This window comes from Lingula anatina, chromosome 3, assembly GCF_051362555.1.
Source record: "Lingula anatina isolate TDL-2025a chromosome 3, LinAna3.0, whole genome shotgun sequence".
Lineage (NCBI taxonomy): Eukaryota > Metazoa > Brachiopoda > Lingulata > Lingulida > Lingulidae > Lingula > Lingula anatina.
Window position 1 is genome coordinate 17,510,415 of NC_141769.1, and position 21,210 is coordinate 17,531,624.

The 21,210-nt window shown below is 38.2% G+C and overlaps 2 protein-coding genes across 2 annotated transcripts; one reads left to right on the forward strand and one right to left on the reverse strand.

Annotated features, from left to right (window-relative positions):
- Positions 1 to 7,094, forward strand: LOC106173335 (leukocyte elastase inhibitor). Its single transcript, XM_087008079.1, has 4 exons — positions 1 to 763; positions 1,086 to 1,485; positions 2,623 to 4,934; positions 5,617 to 7,094. Exons 1-3 carry the CDS (start codon positions 125 to 127, stop codon positions 2,874 to 2,876), a joined length of 1,293 nt encoding a protein of 430 aa, XP_086864205.1. The 5' UTR covers positions 1 to 124; the 3' UTR covers positions 2,877 to 4,934; positions 5,617 to 7,094.
- A 214-nt stretch (positions 7,095 to 7,308) lies between these two features.
- On the reverse strand, positions 7,309 to 20,137 carry LOC106173286 (uncharacterized). The gene is made up of 8 exons (XM_087008078.1): positions 19,910 to 20,137; positions 19,050 to 19,108; positions 18,684 to 18,785; positions 16,473 to 16,712; positions 16,121 to 16,306; positions 10,379 to 13,267; positions 9,741 to 9,836; positions 7,309 to 8,579 (listed from the first exon to the last, which is right to left on the reverse strand). The coding sequence occupies exons 1-8, from the start codon at positions 20,035 to 20,037 to the stop codon at positions 7,960 to 7,962; spliced, it is 4,320 nt and encodes a 1,439-aa protein (XP_086864204.1). The 5' UTR covers positions 20,038 to 20,137; the 3' UTR covers positions 7,309 to 7,959.
- Positions 20,138 to 21,210: the final 1,073 nt, after the last annotated feature.

Consider the following 21,210-nt stretch of genomic DNA (forward strand, 5'->3'; position numbering starts at 1 on the left):
ATACCTAATCGGTCCCGATTGTTCGTCCATATAAATGACGTCCCTTTGATATCAAAGCCAAGCTGCCCAGCTAGAGCTCACAGTCTAGCAAAACGCTTTAACGTGGACCTTACAGAAATCAAACATGTCAGCGTTTGTGATATTTGTGGCAATACTTTCTGTGGCGTCATCTGGAGCTACGGTGCAAAAGCTAGCAGTATTAAACACTGAATTTGGGTTGGCTATTTACAAGCAGTTGACCGCCGATCCAGAGGTTAAAGACATATTTTTCTCGCCTATTAGCATCTCCACCGCTTTGGTCATGCTACAACTGGGCACTAACGGCACAACTGAAGATCAGATAAACCGTGCGATGAAATTCGACACACTCAGCCAAAACGAGAACGTTGCTGCTCTTTTCCGCGACCTGAACGCTAAACTTAATAATGCAAGCAACAACTACACGTTGAAATCCGCCAACAGGTTCTTTGGAAGCAAACGTTTTCCATTTCGACAAACATTCCTTAGCGACATGCGAGACTATTTTAATGCAGAACCTGAGTCTGTGGATTTCATGGCAAATCCAGAAGGGTCTCGCGTGCATATTAATGACTGGGTAGGAAATCAGACAGATGATAAGACCAAAGAACTTATGGCAAAGGGAACAGTTACCAAAAGCACTGTATTTGTTTTGGCCAATGCCATCTACTTCAAAGGACAGTGGAATATGTCATTTAACTCCACTATGACATCTTCCTTACCTTTCAGAAGCAAAGGGCAGGAGGTAGGTCTGCCTACATTTTGGTTATTCATGCTAGTTTTTTTTTAAATGCTCACACGCCTAAAAAAAGAAAAAAACAAACATTTTGCATACATATTATCCCGTATTACTTTTTACTTGAATATCTTTATTTTCTAGTATGACAGAGCCCTACTGTAGAACACTGTTTACACGACCGTCTCGGGTATTCGTTCTAATCTTCAGAAAAGTGATCACCTGAATATCATATTAATTATATTTCATAATATAGTTGCCAAATTAATTTCTGAATGCTTCTCGGAAGTACAGCAACAAGTTTCAATACGGTGCGTTATTCTGATTTTAGGCAAAAGTTTCGATGATGAAAATGTTAGGCCAGACACACCGTTATGGTAAAAGCACAAAATGGAACTGCCAAATACTAGAACTACCGTATACCGGAAATGTCAGCATGTTGGTCTTTCTCCCCAATGAGCCCGACGGCCTTCCTCAGCTTGAGAGTGCAATCAACAGTATCGAGCTTAACTCCCTGGTAAAAAATCTGACCAAAAGGCCAGTGGACGTCTATTTGCCCCGATTTGAACTCAAGAACGTTTCCATAAAGCTTGCGGACCATCTGAAGAAACTTGGTATGACGGATATGTTTGTTGACGGGAAAGCAGACCTGAGTGGTATAGGCGGTGCCCCAGGACAATTGTTCATATCTACAGCTGTTCATCAAGCATATGTTAAAGTGGACGAAGAAGGTCAGTGAAGAAATTTACAGTGTCACTTACCATTAAACATCTTTCTTTGAAAATATATCATTACTTCATTTTCGACTTTTCAAATCGTTAGTGTCCAATGACTGGATATAAAACTTGAACGTAAAATAGTGCACGGTACTACATTGTACTACTTGGCATCATATCATGTAAAAACATAATATCGTATAATATCATGCCGAGGTTTATTGATAAAATGCCTGTCAATTCCAAGTTCTTGTATTGAATGAAATTGATGATATTTCTTTATAACAAAAAACAAATAAAACCTACGGCCACAGGGTATTTTCAATTGCAGCACACATTTTATATATGGAATGGACTACCTTCACACATTCAGACTATTAATAGTGTTGAAGTTTTTAAAAAAGACTTGAAAACTAAAACGTGATACTTGAAATTATATATTTTCTCATATTATCAGAAAAAAGTTTTTTTGTTTAGACCATTACTATTATAACCAGCATTGATCATTTTAATTGTTTTATTCACCTAAGCTTTTATTATTTATATAATTACTTGTAATTCTGATAATTTTATTTGTAAACAACACTGAGACGGTAGTGTAGTGCGGTTTTTAAGAAATGATAATAATAATAATAATAATAATAATAATAATAATAATAATAATTATTATTATTATTATTATTATTATTATTATATTTGCAATATACCTATACCTATACATAAAATTGCATATTCGTTGCAATCCACAGCGTGCACTGATGTGACTGTGCATAGACAAAGATATAGAATACATCAGCGGATTATTGTGTACTGAATTCATTATCATTCTTTGTATTTGAACACCCTGGGCGGCTGTAACAGGTTATCATCAATGAATGATGCAATTGTTTGGGGAAAATTGTGTTATTTCATATAAACTAAAGGGTGTTGATACTGTAATCAAAATAGCTTGATATTTAAACGCCACTTGATTAATGATTAACACGGTGTTTGTTATTTTATGCCTCTGTTTATTGTAACATTAATATTTTATTTCAGCTGGAATTTTTATTATTAAATTTACCTTTTAATTCAGAATTCATTTCTCTGAAAAATATTTATATACTGGTTAAGTGTGCAGTATTTGACAATTTAATCACACGTATGTTACAGGGACTGAAGCCGGTGCAGCGACAGGTACGGGAGGGGCCGCAACCGTCAAACCCCCTGTCTTCAGAGCGGATCATCCGTTCATGTTCATGATACGGGACAATATCACTGAAACTATACTCTTTCTGGGGAGACTCCATGAACCACCCGGAAGGAGCTTGCAACTCGGCCTGAGCGACTCCTCTGCGAGCCAGTCAATGGCAGACTGGTTTTTACTGACTTTGTATTTTTTCTTTGCGATGTACTTGGGCGTTTAATGTTCTTTCATCTGTGGATGTCCATTAATTGAACTGGTTGGTAAAAAATGATGCATTTGTTTCTCTGTTATAAAGCTTATATTATAAATAGCATATTTACATTGTGTTTTAGTTTTTAGTGTTATTATACCCAGATATGTTTTGACGTTATGTTTAAATTCACGTCTACACTAGGATTAAAAAAGTCTACAAAATATCAATGTAGCTCTTGATCATCAAAGCACTTTGGTGTTTGTTTATATTAGATCATTTAAACTAAAAAAAAATTAAATAAGTTTCTGTTTTAATCTGGTTAGCCTTGATAAAGACTCCCACGTGTGTTTCCCGTGGCGGACAACATACAAGAATATCTGACTTTTAGTTGCTGTTTAAAGACTGTTTACAAAGTGCTCGAATGCATTACATACAATGTAGCTGAGGGAATTCTACTAAGAATTATAGTTCTCCGTCTTGGCTGAATATTGGTTAGGAAGAAGCTATATTTTACCAAAATGAAAGCCGCAAGAAAGTCTTTGTCCAAGTGATAAATGTACGTAAATTTGATTGTTAAGAAAAAAAAAAAAAAAAAAAAAAAAAAAGAAAATCCTCCACCCAAGTGACTCGCTTATTATAGTGGATTTGGATTAATGTACTGCTCGAATTGTTTTCATTACCCCCCCCCCCCCCCTCCTCTCCTGAACAGAAGTCTGGATATGCCACTGTTTGCAGGGTACAGGGTCATTGTGAGACATTTGTTCTCAAAGAAAAGTTTCCGGCAGTTTTACATAGGGTCAGGGCTGTTAACTATAGATTTCAAGCTAGGTTCATTAATCCTGCCAACAATAGAATTAAAGCCGATTAAAACATCCATTATAGCCTTACATAAAATTGGAAGTTTTCTCAGCAAATATACTATCGTGTCTTCTTTAGCCAACGGCTGAAAAAGTGCATTTTAGAATTAACGTTTTTGCATCCAAAAAGGAAAGGTATTGCAGATGGAATACAGCAGTATCAAAGGCTCATTCCACCTTACTTTCTAAATTTATGTCTGTTTAAATAAAAAAAAAACTACCAAACAGGTGTGATCGGACAGTCACTATCGCAGTTGGGGTTTTTACATTTAACTTTAAGTGATACGACTTATACGTAGGGTGATAGAAAGTGAAGTATACAGTTAAGTTCCATAGGAATATCACATAATCGTTATTGCACTAGGACTGACGCACCATTTTATCGTAAATACCTACTCTGTCACTGAAAACAGGCAAACAACCTGATTAAACAGTTCCCTATTTTGCCGTTGGTGTGGCAGTAAGACCAACATTCACTGCAGTCTTGTAAGGCAGTTTTTTTTAATAACCTGTTTCTCAAGCTCCGCCGACATCAAAATGGCCAAAATAGAAAAAAAATAAAATTGAAATCAAAAATATTTTTATTTTTTCCCCGACTTCCGACTGATCGTACTGTTCGATCGTAAACACGAAACTTAACAAGTTTCACTGGACTCCCGCGTCACATGACTGCCTACAAGTTCAAAACGAAGGGTATTTAAGCCAAAGTAAACGATTGGTTCATTTCCCCCAGCTTCCGGTTTTTAAGCCAATCAATGCTTCGCTGATATTTTACACTGCATTTGTCAAATTAATGCAACATGGCGGGAGACGCATACTGGAGTAGCTTTCTCTACTTAAGCAGGAAATTGACCACTGTTGTGTGGCTCAGTGTTATAGTGAAGGAAGGACCAAAGATTTTATGCAAAAAGGTCTGTCCGGCCAGTGTTACAGACGTTTTAGGCCATTTTATTGACTGCTTTCTGTCAGAAATGAAAATATCAACTGCAACACTTGTCACGTGTGGAAGGTTTTAACAGGGAGCAAAAATAGGTTCTGAACTGAATGTAAGAATGCCGGTCACTACGGTGGTAGATATTGACATTAAGTGCATTCAGATAACAGTTGGCAGTGAACATCAAAAGATGCAGGCTCAACTAAACTCTCCAAGAACATCCAAATACAGAGCGCATTGGATTTTTAATGCAGCACTCGCGTAGGCCTACTTCTGAAAGTCTCCAGAAATGATGTGAGTATTTTTTTTTTTCGTTTTATCAGTCTAGAGTGTCATAGTTTTTTAAGGTGAATGTATTTTAGGCATTGATATGTTGGTAAATAAATTTCCTTTTTTGCACTTTCACAAAAGCGTATGTTAAATGCTAATTGCTCGCTCACAGCAACAGATGTTTCTATAGGCTACTGAAGCAACGTGTCTTTGACATTTTTTTTTATTAAATTAAGGCAGGTAATAGCTGTAAATTATCATGTGCTTTGGATAATGAGCCTGTCAACATGAATTCATAGTTCAATTAAGTTTTCCACCAAGTTTTTAAGGCGTATATAGATATTAAGTTTAACCATGCCTGTATCCAGCAATTTCAAAAGAAGGTTCTTTTTCTGAAAAAGTGATTCATTTAATTACCATAAAACCTTCATGCACCTAGATCAGTTTTGATCCAGAGCAGACCTTTTCCTGATAAAAAGGGTGGATCATTCAATAATATTGAATAAGTTAAGTTGTTGCTGCCATTTAGATTTAATAAAAATTAAGACCACAGTTCCATAACAGGCCATATTACCCTTGCTGGTTTTTGTATTTTCAACAATCTGGCTAAGCAATTGTTTGCTGTCTTTTGAATTATGCAATTCCTATGCAGCTAAGAGAAGGCACACATCCAACTCAGTTAACTTATCTGAAATATTTTTTTTAGTGAATCCCCAAGTAATGCAAGGCAGGCAATGTATAATTCCACCTCGCAAGTAGTGGAAGACTTCAATCTTTGTCTTCGGGCTGGACAGGCCAAAAATCTTGGAAAAAGCATAGCAGAGACACTGACAGAGGAGCTATGGTATAGAAGCCCATATGCAGAGTGAGACTGGCTAGTTTAGTGCAGCTGCCATAGTGACCATTTAAGGAAGGCCATTTAATAAGATGATTCTCAAACTTATTGAAAGATTCAAAGGTCTGAAATATAGCCTGATTGGATTCTTTTTATGGAAGTTATGCTGTTTTTATGAAATGGTCATTTTTCATATACATGTATTGGTATTTTCAGTGTGGGACTTGGAACTCACATGGGCATGAAGCCATATTGTTTCTGGATGACCATGTTACTTGAAGTAGATAATTTAAATTTGATGAATTTCCACTTAATCATTAAATCATACATAATATTGCATCAAGATTAACAAAAAACTGTTTTGTGCACTGCCATCGTGAATGCATAGAAAGGCAAACTGTGTTTTTTGTTTTGTAATTTACAAGAATGATTCGTTGAATTGACATTCATTTAGACAAATAAAACATTGAAAAGGAATTGCTGTTTTTATCCAAAAATTGCTATACCGTGTTAAAACCAGTATTTACCATTGTTTAATGTAGTTTTGAAAATGAGTGACCAAAAATTCATTATTTTGAAAAATATTTTTTATTTTTTTCCCCCCTCCGACCTCTGACAAAAATAAAAATCGTTCGAGAAACAGGTAATTTAAAAAAAACTGCCTAACACAAAGTACTTGGTTTTGCTGGGGATGCTTTTCGGTCCCGCACTCCTTTATCAAAATAGTTTCGCGACTTTTCTCTGGTCCGCCCGGCGCCCTCTGGTTATAAACATCTCAGATGGAGATCACTACACTAACTGTATATGTCTCTGTCGCTTTTGGTGACAAATGTCCTTCTTGTCATTCCTTCTTCAGTATATAGCCGACACTTTCCGTATTCATCATGTCAATCTCTTACCTGATAATATTCAGGGATCTTATTCAATAACTTTTATGATGATTGTGCAATTTAAAATTTGGGAATTTAAAAATATTTAACAAAAAATGTTTATTAGCTTGGTGGTTGTTCATATATGATAATTATAAAAACTAAAAAAAAAAACAACAAGCTGGAATATTTTCATACCGTTGGCCCATGGCCAACCTTGAGGTAGGGCTTCAACAGACTGATGTGAGTAGATGTTATAACTCACTGACCACTTAGTAGTGTAGCGGCCAGGACACAAATGTTTTGTTCAAATTAATATTTATTTTACGTTATTTTATTTGTTTATTCATTTGCCAAGAACACGAATGCTTACACCATGAACGATCCTTCAAGGTGATAACTGTTAGAAAGTTCTTATATCAGCATCATGGTTGTGACACTTAATTGCCTCACAGTCAAAATAAAGTGTTTAGCCCTCAATATTTCTTGTTTCTGTTGTCTTTATTGTATATAGCGCGAGTGTCACGGCATTAAAACATAAAGTATACTGATGTTAAATACGGCGATATAACAGTATGCATCATTGCTTTGTTAATTACATCATAGTCCTTTGATATTTAAAGTGAGCGTTTTCTACTAACCCATTGTTAGGCATATTGTGATATCTGATATGTCAGAAAAGATTAACTAGTAATTGCACTCTTTCAAAATAATGGTTTTATATAAGCTGTATTTCTCTTTGATTTCTACAGAGGTAAAGAAGGTAAAGGAATGTCCATTAAATTGAAAGGACACCACCAAATGTCGCCAAATTTACACACAATTATCATTAGAATATGCTCGATATAGGTTCCATGTCTAACAGCGTGTGTCTACCCGTGCAGCGGTTGCAAATAGTTCAACTGTCAAGCAATTTAATGGCTCTTAATGGCTGAATGTTTCCCGGTAATGCCAACAAAATGTAGATATTATACGTTAATTATATCTTTAAAATTCAGTTCATTTTAGGGACTACAACTAAAGGACTTATTTTCAGCAATAAAACACATGCGTGTAGTCTCAATCTCTACGGCCCTTTTCTGTTGAGCGATACACTTTTCTATACCAGTTTAACTGGTCTGAACACGTAATTACGCATTACTGATTAATTAGATGCATTACTGATTTATTAGATGCAGGAAAACATCATTTTCGGTATCGATGGCAATAAAGGTTACAATAACCTATAGGCGATCTATCTTACGTTACTGCCTGCATGGCTACATAGTTGACACACTTTCAAACTAGTATCATACAGAAAAGTGTACCGCTCGAGGTGAAAAGGGTATTTAACTCTTCCAATATTTTACCCAATCAAACTGCCAGACTTGACGTTACAGTCTTTGCCTGTGTAGCCAGGGTCACAGGCACATTTATAGTCGTTAACCAAGTCAATACATGTGCCATACCAGCATGGATAGCTGTTGCACTCATTTTCCTCAGTCTCACACTTCTTCCCGATGAACCCAGCTTGGCAGCGACACACGTGGCCGTCAGTGGGACTGTAGTCACATCTACCTCCGTTCTTACACAGGCATCGCTCACAGCGGGTCCCGGTCCACAACTTAGGGCACGTGCAATTGAAGGTCCCATCGAGCTGTGTGATACAGCGTCCGCCATGAAGACAGGGGGAGCTGGTGCAAGGGTTGACACGGGTTTGACAATGGGTTCCCTTGTGGGTGGCCGGACAGGTGCAGTTGTAGCCCCCAAGCTTCGGAGCGCAAGTGGACCCATGCTGACATGGGTTGGACTGACAGAAATCGATTAGGTTTTCACAATACTTGCCAGTGTAAAATGAAGGACATATACATTGGAAGTCACCGAGCTTGTTTTTAAACGTACCGGTAGCGCCATAATCAGTCTCCTTACATTGTGCGCCGCTTTTGCAGGGATTTGCAGAACATGGTGCTGTTGTAGATGTACTTCCTGCGAAAAAGACAACAGCATTAAATCGATCCCAGTCAGGACACGCTTACAAATCAGCCAATAATTTAAAGACGACTATTTTAACTCATAAAACCGGTAAAGTGTACGAAGAACTAGTAATTATAAATTGCTGTCAATGTTTTGAATGCATACCAGTTGTTATTTTTTCGCCAATATTTTCCCAGCTGTCTCTTTAAATCCTGTAAACACGAGCTGACTTTGATAACATAACCCCAATAACTGTGGTAAATGTACTCTCTTAAAGTGTATTTAGAAGGTACATGCCACATGTACATACACGTAAGCTACAAACTATTGTGCAATACATGTTATACATATAGCAAAACAGTACTAGTACAGTACAAGGTATTCTGGGCCATTGTGCCATATTATGTAATTGTGTTTCTATATATTTTATGATTCCTAAGGGTAAATAGCACCTATGGATATTTCTACGTTATATTCCAAAATACTGACCACGAGTTTGCTTCCTGTCGAAATGATAACTTGTTAAATTGTGACTGTGGACTACTAGCTTGCGTCTTGCCCAAATGCTAAGTTTAAAAAAAATCAAATGTTTACATAGAAATATGAAAGATACCTTGTGTATATTCGTCTCTGTATCCTTATTTGTGACACAGTGATGCGAATTTTTGGGTATTTTCAGAAGATTTTTTTATAACCTATTATTAATTAAATTTAAATTACCTAACGGTATACCCAGCCTTCATTCCCAGCCTCGGGCCAAACGTAGTGGACGTTTTGAATCATGGCTGCTAAGAACAGCACTATCATGCCCCCCATGCCTATGGTAAATATACTGTTTGATCATGTCAATATAAACCATTTATCAGTGCGATACTGATAAATACCTTAGCCTGCACTCCCATAGATTTAGATCAATCTATCTAGATCGGCCTAACTCCCTGGAGGTTCACGCTAAATTGCTGTCAGCCGAGCGCGCACGGTAGTTAATTACCCCCTTACAGCTTTTAGTAGGCGGGATAGACATTTAAGCCGGCTAAGCTGACAGTAATCTAGTGAGACTCCCCACAGGGATAGATCGATCTAAAATCTGTGGGAATTGGGTCTTAGACTGACATGAGCTTTATAAGCTTCAAAAATTTATATTCAGTCCCCATGTTGTTTTCTAGCACTCACCATTGGGTCGAATACATTCATAGCCCCCGTTAAAAGGTTGACAAATCATTGGTTGTCCTGGTTCTTTTTCTGGGCATGGGTTCGGATCGCAAGGATCTTGAAAACATTAGAAACACACGTGATGCCAAATGTTAAATTATTTATACATATTAGCTTATTACAATAAAGAGGATGAGAAAATAATTAAATCTAATACTAATTGAAACGGAGACCACAACGTTCCCACCTTATCGCAATGTATTCGTGTCAACTGATGGTGAGTTGTTTCCAATGCAGCGTGGTGACGTTCTGCCCTTCACCTTGTTGAAGACCTTTCGATAAGGTCAAAACGTCTTGATCTCCATTTCAACGTAAGGTTTTAGTTTTATTTTCTCATTATCTCAGTATAATTTAACTTGATGAATTAAAGTATTCACTTTCCGTTCATTTCCAGTTCCATTATCTTTTCAAAGTTAGAACAAATCAAATGGTTACTTTAAATAATGTACATTTCTAACATATTAAATGTCTTATCCAGCTAGCTTAAAATTCTTGGTACTAAAAGTAGGTAAATGGTAATCTTAATCTATTTTAGACAAATAATTTTATCCAATTTTAAGATGTACGTATACTCCTTTAGTCAATGCATATATACCCACGTTTTGTCGCCTTTGTAACAGTCGTGGTGGACAGAGTCGTGGTGGTACTGGTAGTTAGTAATACTCCACACGTGTATCCACTGTAACCAACAGGACAAATACATGTGTATCCGTCCACTTTATCCACACATGTACCATCATTTAAACACGGGTTGGAGGAACATTCATCAATGTCTATCAGGCAGGTTGGTCCCGCATATCCAGCTGGACAGAGACAAGTAAAATTGTCAATTCCGTCGAGACACAGTCCTTTGCTGCAGGGGTTAGACGCACATTCATTGACGTCTGTCTGGCATATAGTCCCTGTATAACCAACTGGACAGTTACACGTGTATCCGTTTACACCATCCAAGCAGGTACCTCCGCTACCACAGGGATTAGATGAACATTCATCGACATTGGATTCACAATGCAAACCAATATATCCCGCTAAACAATTGCATTTGTACATGTCAATATCGTCGGTGCAAGTTGCGCCGTTCTTACAAGGGTTGGAGGCACATTCGTTTATGTTGATTTCGCAGGTGAGACCAGCAAAACCAGAACCACACATACAAGTGAAACTGTTTATACCATCGAAACAAAGACCATTCTTACACGGATTAGGGGTACACTCGTCTATATCAGTCTCACAGTTTGGTCCTGTAAATCCCGCTGGGCATTTGCAGATGAATCCATTGATTGCATCTTTGCAACTGCTGCCATTTTGGCAAGGGTTTGATTTGCACTCATCAACGTTGGTTTCACAGCTATAGCCTGAAAACCCTGCGGGACACGTGCATGTATACTCATTCACGCCATCCGCACACATTCCTCCATTGAGACATGGGTTGGATGCGCATTCGTTTATATCGATTTCACACAAAGAACCAGTATACCCTTCCGGACATACACAGTTATACCCGTTAACGCCATCTACACATGCTGCTCCGTTTTGACAAGGATTAGACGCACATTCGTTTACATTGGTTTTGCATGTACGGTCGGCAAATCCAGGTTTGCATGCACATGTGAATCCATTCACACCATCAATGCATGTTGCACCATTCATGCAAGGGTTAGATGCACATTCATCGACATTGGTTCCACATATTGGGTCGATAAAACCAGGTTTGCATGAACATGTGTATTCATTCACACCATCAATACACGTTGCATCATTCTTGCAAGGATTAGATGCACATTCATCGATATTGGTTTTGCATGTACGGACCGTAAAACCAGGTTTGCAGGCACACGTGTATTCATTCACACCATCAATACACATTGCACCATTCATGCAAGGGTTAGATGCACATTCATCTACATTGGTTTGGCATGTAATACCGGCAAATCCAGGTTTGCATGCACATGTAAATTCATTCACACCATCAATACACGTTGCACCATTCATGCAAGGGTTAGATGCACATTCGTCTATATTGGTTTGGCATGTAAGACCGGCAAATCCAGGTTTGCATGCACATATAAATTCATTCACACCATCAATACACGTTGCACCATTCATGCAAGGGTTAGACGCACATTCGTCTATATTGGTTTGGCATGTACGGTCGGTAAAACCAGGTTTGCAGGCACACGTGTATTCATTCACACCATCAATGCATGTTGCACCATTCATGCAAGGGTTAGATGCACATTCGTCTGTATTGGTTTGGCATGTAAGACCGGCAAATCCACGCAAACATGTACAGCTATATTTGTTGACGGCGTCTCTACATGTACCACCATTTTGACAAGGTGACGATTTGCATTCATCTATGTTAAATTGGCAGTTATGGCCAGTATATCCTCTTTGGCAGGTACACGTATAGCCGTTGATCTCGTCTTTACATAAACCGTTGTGTTGACACGGGATAGATGCGCACTCATCAATGGCAAACTCACATAACGGACCGGTCCATCCACCACGGCAAGTACAACTGTAGCCATTTACAGCGTCATTGCACTTACCGCCGTTCTTACAAGGAGTAGAAGAGCATTCGTCTATGTCTATCTCACACGTCAAACCCCTAAACCCCGCCACACAATTACATTTGAATTCGTTGACTTTATCGGTACAGAAGCCTCCATTTGTACAAGGTTGAGAGGCACATTCGTCTACATTCGTTTCACATTGGACACCTGTAAACCCAGCTGGGCAGGTACACTGAAATCCATTGACTCTGTCGACACATCCACCACCATTTTTGCAAGGACCAGAGGCGCACTCGTCGATGTTTGTTTCACAACGTTTGCCAGTGAAGCCAGCCGGACAGATGCACGTGTATCTATTCACTGCATCTATGCAAAGTCCTCTGAGACATGGGTTCGAAGAACATTCATTTACGTTCACATTGCAAGTTAAACCGGAAAATCCCGATATGCAGGAACAAACGAACCCATTGTTTTTATCTGTGCAAACAGCACCATTTTTACAAGGTTGGGAGGCACACTCGTCTATATTCTTTTCACATTGGACGCCGGTGAACCCAGCTGGACAGGTACATTGGAATCCATTGACTTCATCGACACATCTGCCGCCATTTTTGCAAGGTTGGGAAGCACACTCGTCTATATTCGTTTCACATTGGACACCGGTGAACCCATGATCACAATGACATGCGTATGAAGCCTCTAAGTCGCGGCAAGTGCCATGCTTACACGGGTTCGATGCACACTCGTTAATGTTTGTTTGGCAGTGTATCCCAGTGAATCCAAGGTTACAAAGACAAACATACTTATTAACACCGTCTAAGCATCTTCCTTTACCGCCGCATGGGTTCAGATCACAATCGTTAATGTTTATTTCACATTTTCTTCCAGTAAAGCCAGTTGGACAAGAACACTTGTATCCGTCCGCAGTGTTTTCACATTTACCACCATTTTGACATCGGGATCTATAGCACTCTGGGATGGATGGAAATTAACCGTTAGGTATGCAACATTACAATATAGCATATCTGTTCTTGGTGAATTATGTAGGCGTCAGAATCCGTATTTACTTAAAAAGTAGCTAACTTGGATCTTGCTGTTTCCATGCCAAAAAATAAAGGAATGATATATGAATCTCCTCAATTGGAAATTTAATTTAAAACCCGTTCAAAAGCGTTAATGAGTAGAAAAAACTTGGTTTGATATATGTATCCACAATAAATACTGTTAAAACGTTCACGAAGCCAAAATTATTGTGATTTAATTACAGCATTAGCAATCTTAACGAATCATTTTGATTGAAAGGACAATAGACCCACAAAAATCCATTTCTCGAATTTTGAATATTCAGCACTCAATCTATACACTAGAGGTATGTTTTAATCTATCCCCGCCATTAAAAAATTATAAAAAAAAATCTATTAGTAGAAAAAAAAAGCGTTTTAGTAAACCTCACCTCAATATGCATAAATGAAGCAACAGATCTGGGTCACGTGGTACTGTGACGACAATGAGGATATATACCCGCACGAAAATGCAGTAGTATCGAAGTAGCAAAGAAGCATTAACGCAGTAGTGGTGTGGAGCATATTTGCAGTAGAAATGCAGTATAGCCTACTGCCATTCTACTTCAAAAATTACATAGGGCTGTACAGAATAGGAGCATTAATGCAGTAGATTAGCAGCATGATAGAAGCAAATATGCTAATTAGTTCCCCAGTCGCAGCAGATTTGAAGCATGTTTGCAGTATGATTGCAGTAGTCTACTGCGCTGGAGTATCTACTTCGTTTTCGTGCGGGATAAAGGTCTATGAGACTTAACTGAGCTGCATGGTGCATACAGACAATAGTTTAAGAAAGTTGTGTTGAACGGAGTTGAGCAATTTTCCTTATGTCTCAGTGTGTTGTCGTGGGATTCACCAAAATTGCAGCACTCCTTGACAATCTTTCTTTGTCTGTGACGGTCTTCCGTGACTTATTACATGTAACTTCGGTGACAATAGTTGCGATGCTCGCGATCTCGGTCACCTCAGGTGTTTTAGATCATATCAAAAGCTGATAGTCTTTTAGATTAACTGTCATCAGTTGGCAAGCTTACTAATTGCTGATGCATTTTAAATGCATTGTAGTTGACCAAGAGCTCGTTAACAATAAAACCTGTTAATTATGCACCGCTGCAATTCCCAAGCCAGGTAATAACAGGTATCAAACTCGTCTTGGTGGGCTTTCATATTTTTCAATATATCTCATTTATTTCATGGGGTTATTTTATTGGTATTTGTAAATGACGTTAAATATCAATATTTAAACAATTAAGATCAAACAAGGTCGCGAACATTAATAACAGGAATTGCTCTCAGGGTATCTTGAAGCATGCGTATGCCCAGGCATTACTTCCTTGGAAGAAAACGTCTTGAGGAAAAACAGGAAAAAGAGTAAAGATTGAAAGATAATTTTAGACAAATAGACAAACTTTGACGGGGAAATATGGATCCACAAAGAGTAAAGGGCTATTGCGCCAACATCTTGTTGAAATTTTTACACTGCAATTCTATTTAAATAAGCTAAGGAACTAATTGCCAAATTTAGACTTTCATCACATAACAGGGGCGTAACCAGACCTGCAAAAGTTGTACGCACAGATTAAAAAAATTACAAGCACGTACAGCAAAATGTAGACTAACGCAAAACATGATGGACAGCGTAATCACAGCAAATGTACCTCATATAGTAGCTTAATTTCCATTAATAATAAAATCATCATTTAAGTCAAAAATATTCTCGCGATTTAATAAATATTCTAATTTACCCAGAACGGTATTTTTATTTAAAGGGAGGCTAACTCAAATATAGTTTTATTATTTGTTTGTGAAAATTGCTAATGTCACCCTGTTAGGTCTAAGCTGGATCAAGTCCATGTTAAAATTCCTATGAAGCTGTGCAGGAAAAATTCTTCCTTTGTTTCTCTAGCTCCTCGATAAACCTGGTGTTCAGATTTTATCTAGTACCTCCAGGTCTGCGGGAGCTGCTCTTTGAAACTAACGCACAGGTGGATTTTTACCTGAGATAAATATCGCCAGATAGATACTCGCTACAGGAGAATTGAATGCCATTTAACCCTCTAATTAAGAGGTAAAGGAAGTTCCAGTTAGATGGATGATTAAGATAGGACTTGTAAAGGTAACGGGCATTGTTTACCTCAGTTTAATAAAAACATGCAAGACGGAGTGTCAGCGGTTTAATAAAATTAATGGAATTTCATGGAACATGGACCTCATATACAATAATCAACAGTACCCTTAACTCATTCAAATGCAGCGTTTTATACAACTTGGGATAACCATAATTAATGCTTGTTGACTAGACGAGAAATGGTTTTACATAGATTCACGAGGATTTAGACCCCTCGGGTAAGAGATGTGAATGCGTATAAAATTTTATCAGAAGCCAGAAAAGTCATCTTCCAGGTAGACAATGCAGCTCAGTTTGATAGCTAAGCACGCTCTTTTCTCCGGTGGCACGATTGTCGTCATCGGACCACGTGGCCATGTAGCTCATTAACTCCCAGGCGGAGCAAATAGGACGTTTTTTAAAGCCAATTTTTTTTAAAGTGAGCTTTTAAACTGTGTATTTGGATAAAGATATCGTTAGTTGGGCATGTTTTCTGAAGAATATGTTCCGTTCAGGCCATTCTGACGGTATGGCGCAAATCCTTTAATAATAACTGCGTTAGCAATCTTAATGCTTTATTGCAATGACGAATGCTTCATTGCCAACGAATATATCAACGTAACAATTACAGACTTTAAACAAAAGCAACGCAATTACCGTTAGGAACACACGTCGGTGCCGACCCAGTCCATTTAGTTGAGGATCCTTGAACTTCACATTTTCGGACCAGATCCCCAGCAATATGCTCGTGGAACAAGTTACATTTGTAGATAATGCTTTCTCCCTCGTTGTTTCGGGCCTGTTGGGTCATAGTGTTAGATGGACTTGAAGGCATCGTGCATTCTGGGAAGTGGACAATTAAATGCACTCTTAAATCATGGTAATGATATAATTTCTCCTTTTTATATATATACTTTTTATTAATTTTTGAACGTCGCTAAGATTAGAAATTGTCACCTTTAATTATTTGTGGTCTTTTGTTTTACACAATACCGTACACTATACCTACGTCTCTTTTCACAGTTGTTGCCACCGAAGCCAGTAGGACATTCACACGTATAACCACTGTTTTCTGTGGAACCCGAATTCCCCTTCAGTTGTAAGAAAGCGGCAATCAGCCCCGGAATCAAGCTGTCTTTACTTCGTCTTCTTCTTTTATTATCAGTCTCCTTGCATTTTCCGCCGTTTTTGCAGGGGTATGTAGAACATACTGTTGCTGTAGATGTTGGTCTTGATGTTGATGTACTTCCTGTAAAAAAGACAGAAACATTAAATTGATCCAAGGTAGGGCGTGCTTACAAATCAACCGTGAAACATATCACACCGCGCAACAACGGTTTTGGCCCCAAAGGGATAGTCAGGCCTACCGGGTTTAAGATGATATTAATAATGCGCACTATGCCCAGCGGTGTGGACGAAAAATCACCATAATAATACGCTTGATGAGATATTATGGTGTTAAATTAAGTCACCATAGCTTAACTGTAAATACACCTTAACATTGGTACAGGTAGGTATAAAATTTGATCATGTACCGTGCAATTAAATGAAAGTTAATTAAAAATCTCCTTGGGATCGAAATGTACACGTACGCACACTTGTACAACAACTGAGAAAGACTCGAGACTTTGAAACTTCAGTTATTTCACATCGAACGTAGAACTTATTTTTACAAAAGATCGTGATGTTATACCCCCGTCACACTTAATTGGAATCAGCAGGAATCAAGAAGAATGAGGCTGAATGAAGAATTTTAAAAATTCGCACCACATTCTGGAAAAAAGGTTTAATTGACCTTAATTATTGTAAGAGTACCGTTGGAATACTCAGAATGCGCTTGAATTCGCCTGGAATGATAAATGCACTTTCGGCTGTTTTAGCTCTCAAATGCAGTTCGAATGTAGTTGGAAAACTAGGAATATCTACAGGCTGTATAATGCTGTCAGAAGGCAGTAAGAATATTTGGAATATACTTTGAATGGCGTACTAGTGTAGTTCGATTGCTGGCAAAATTAATATTTCACCTCATCCGAGGCACATATGAAACATTCTGGCGGGATTTTATACCCCCGTCACACTAGAGGCGAAATGATTAAGAATGGCGTCGAAAATACAATTCTTTGTGCATTCTAGGTTATTCGAAGAGCATTCTAAAAATTCTGAGTGCATTCCAAATATTTTTACCCATTCTTGTGTCCGGCTCGAATGTTTTTGTCATGTCAAAAACTTTCGAAGTGCATTCCAAGTGGAAAGATATCGAATGGCATTTAAACACTATTCTAACTGCACTATGACAGCATTCGAAACATTATGATCAGTTACCATTCCAGTGGTGTTATTTATACACTCTGGGCATCGTGTTACATTCTAAACATGTTAGAAAGTAATTTTAATTAAGTATTTTAGGTATTTCAGCTGCATTATGTTTGAATTCTTTATATTTCAAACGATCATTGGCAGCCATACCGGGAGCAGTTGACTGCATTTGAGTTCGCTTCATATATCATTCGAGGTACCTTCTTACATACTTCAGCCTGTATTTGGCCAGCAGTCAAACCACACTCGTACTGCATTTGAATTTCATTCGGAATATTCTGACTGCAATTTGAAATTCCCTCCCGATTATGGAACGAATTTTTCAATTAATCCATTCTGGCTGGTTCTGCTTGATTCCTGCTGGTTCCGAATAATTGTGACGGGGGCCTTAAGTCACGTGCCAGTTCGAATATCCCTCGAATGTGATCAGAAGGTTTCGAATGTTGCCTGAATGCCGTGAGAATATTTAAAATGCAGTCATAGTGTAGTTAGAATACTATTCAAATGCAATTAAATAATTGTCCACTTGGAATGTACTATGAAAGTTTTTAACATTCAGGCCGACCACAAGAATGGGCAAAACTATTTGAAATGCACTCGGAATTTTTAGAACGCTCTTTGAATATCCAGGAATGCACAAAGAATTGTCTTTCCGACGGCATTCTTGTTCATTCTGCCTCTAGTGTGACGGGGGTATTAGATAGATAGATGGGTAATTGAAGAAATCACCCTCTGCTTCGTTTCCCCTTGTGCGTCCCCCTTAGCCCAACAACACAGATTCCAAGTAAGTGTACTCACCACATCATCTCCCGAGGTTTTAATGTCTTGGTACTGAGTGACACATTTTAATGATATATAGACAAAACAGAACAGATCCTAAACACAATTCAGAAAAGATATTTACCTGCCCGCTTCTCGCAAACAAACCGACGTGAATCCCCACAGTCATCGTCTTGTATTTTTGAAGTGTCGTTTGTTTTTATATACCCACATGTGCTTCTTCTTGCTGAAATCACATGAGGGCATTTATCTCAGTATGGGGACACTTTGACAACGTTCAAAATGTTCTAAATAAGTAATAAAAATAATTGTGCGGCCCAATGCTCACAAACTCACTGATGCTCTGTTTTTGCTCAAGAGGAGATGGAAAATTAATCCCAAATGAGAAGAAAGATGCCATTTATTTATCTTTTCAAACCAACATTGACCTGACGGTGAATTTACGTGTGAGTGGGAAACAAATATATCATAAATGTAATGGAATACTCACTAGTCTTACACTTCTCCTCAGAAATGGTCAGATATCTGTAGTAAGTCCCTGTCACAGAACTGAAAATCAAAGACAAAGACCAAGCCTTCAGTTGAAGATCATACATACGCTTAAAGAAATATCCAGTTCTAATATATATACTGTATTCAATACACGTAGGTCAGTGTCAAAAATTGCGCTATCTTCCATCGTTGGTGCGCTCTGTATACGTAAGTGTACTTTAGGACGTAGAAATCGGTTAACCTTTTCCGAGATATGGCTCAGAATTTTTTAGTTTATTATCTTCCCTGTGGTCTTTGTTCGTAATTCAATTTCCAGGATATTTCTGCTGGTATTGAGGATTGGGGGGGGGGGGGGGGTCGTTGGTATAAAATATAAGGCGAGGTCAGCGGTACTTTCTTCTTTAAGGTTCATGGTTGGGGGTTGCTTGTATTTGACTTTTTGCAATGTTTTTATCCATTAATTTATTTTGTGGACGGGTGGAGAAAAGGTTTACTTTTCTTACTAAGTAAGATACCACCGGACCTAAGTGGGAGAATGCACGTGACTCACTGTGCCCCTCAATGGATCCGTCATAAAATATACATACTCTATTTTTATTTATTTTGACTGCAAATAAAAAAGTGCAAAAAAGATACAACCACGTGATATAACATATACCCTGTAGGACAATATAACCCTCGATTAAACCGTCGCTAAACAAAGTACATGTATATACTCTATACACTACCTTGATACAGTGGATGAGTCCCCTATGCCTGTAACGAATATTTGCTGTTAGATGTATACACTTTCCCATTTTCGGGGAAAATTCTCTCTCTCTCTCTTTATATATAGGCAGCTTAATTATGCATATTTACCTGGGTTTACAGGAAAATGACGATCTTCTGACCGTGAAGCCAACCCACGCTTCTCCCGCGGTCTTTATCATATCAAACAAAAAATTCTTCTCGTCCCTAGTGTGAACCACGGCGAGGGTCCCCTTCATCCCCTGACAGGCTCTCTGTGCGGCTGCCCATGTCTGTTTGGTGCAAGATAATCTAAACTGCGTGTTAGAATTACCTCTTGGATACCCAACCCACTCAGAACATGAAACTGACAAAAGAAAAAGAAATAGATTCTGCTTTAACCATATGTTAGATTGGTTGCCTTTTTTGTATCTCCAATCTGCCTCACATAGAATGAATTTGTACACCGATATAAATAATTGAGATTGTATACGATATCACGTTCATTTTGTTATTTCTGTTTTCATTTTGGTATTTTCTTTTTACATGAAAAGTCATGTTAGGAAAAACAATCCAAACATTTCATAAATAAAAGTGTGTGTGTGTGTTTTTTAACTTACATGTATGAAGCCAATAAATTGCTGTTAATGTCCTGAATGCATGCCGGTTATTACATTTCCCCCAAATCCAAGCTGTCTCTTTAAATCCGGTAAACACGAGATAGCTTTAGGCTGTATTCCCAGAGCTTTTAGATCGATCTATCCCCGCGGGGAGTCTCACTAGATTACTGTCAGATAATCCGGCTTAAATGTCCCTCCCGCCTACTACAAGCTGTAAGGGGGTAATTAACTTTCGTGTCCGCTCGGCTGACAGCTATTTAGCGTGAACCCCCAGGGAGTTAGGTCGATCTAAAGTAGATCGATCTAATCTCTGGAAATGGGGTCTTAGAAAACACTACCCCGCTGTCTATGGTAAATATACTGCCTAAAAGCCCTCTTAAAGTGTGTTTAGAAGGAAAATGTCACACGTATGTACACGTGAAATACAAGCTATTGCGTAATAAAAGCATCAAAACAGTATGAGTTATTTAAGACCATTAAATGCTATTATTTTATGATGTTATGATATTTTTTGTGATTTCTAAGGGTGAGCAGCACTAATTGTATATTTCTACGATTTATTCCATAATACTGCGTGACAGTTGACCACGAGTTTGCGCCCTGTCGAACTGATAACTTGTAAATTTGCGACTGTCGACAGTGGATATCTAGCTTGGTTCTTGCCGAAATGGTAAGTGGTAAGAGGCAATTGTATTACGAATGTTCCCATAGAAAAATTACGATACCTTGAGAAGATCCGCCATTATTATTATCCCACTTAGCAAGAGCAATCGGACAGAAAACTGTCAAAAACCAAAGCTGTAAAAGTATCTT

Coding starts and splice junctions, on each gene's coding strand:
- LOC106173335 (XM_087008079.1), top strand. CDS start 125: ATGTCAGCGTTTGTGATATTTGTGGCAATACTTTCTGTGGCGTCATCT. Junction 764..1,085: donor TCAGAAGCAAAGGGCAGGAG/GTAGGTCTGCCT, acceptor TTCTGATTTTAG/GCAAAAGTTTCGATGATGAA. Junction 1,486..2,622: donor TGTTAAAGTGGACGAAGAAG/GTCAGTGAAGAA, acceptor CGTATGTTACAG/GGACTGAAGCCGGTGCAGCG.
- LOC106173286 (XM_087008078.1), bottom strand. CDS start 20,037: ATGAAGGGGACCCTCGCCGTGGTTCACACTAGGGACGAGAAGAATTTT. Junction 19,109..19,909: donor TCATTTTCCTGTAAACCCAG/GTAAATATGCAT, acceptor TTTGATTTTCAG/TTCTGTGACAGGGACTTACT. Junction 18,786..19,049: donor TGAGGAGAAGTGTAAGACTA/GTGAGTATTCCA, acceptor ATGTGATTTCAG/CAAGAAGAAGCACATGTGGG.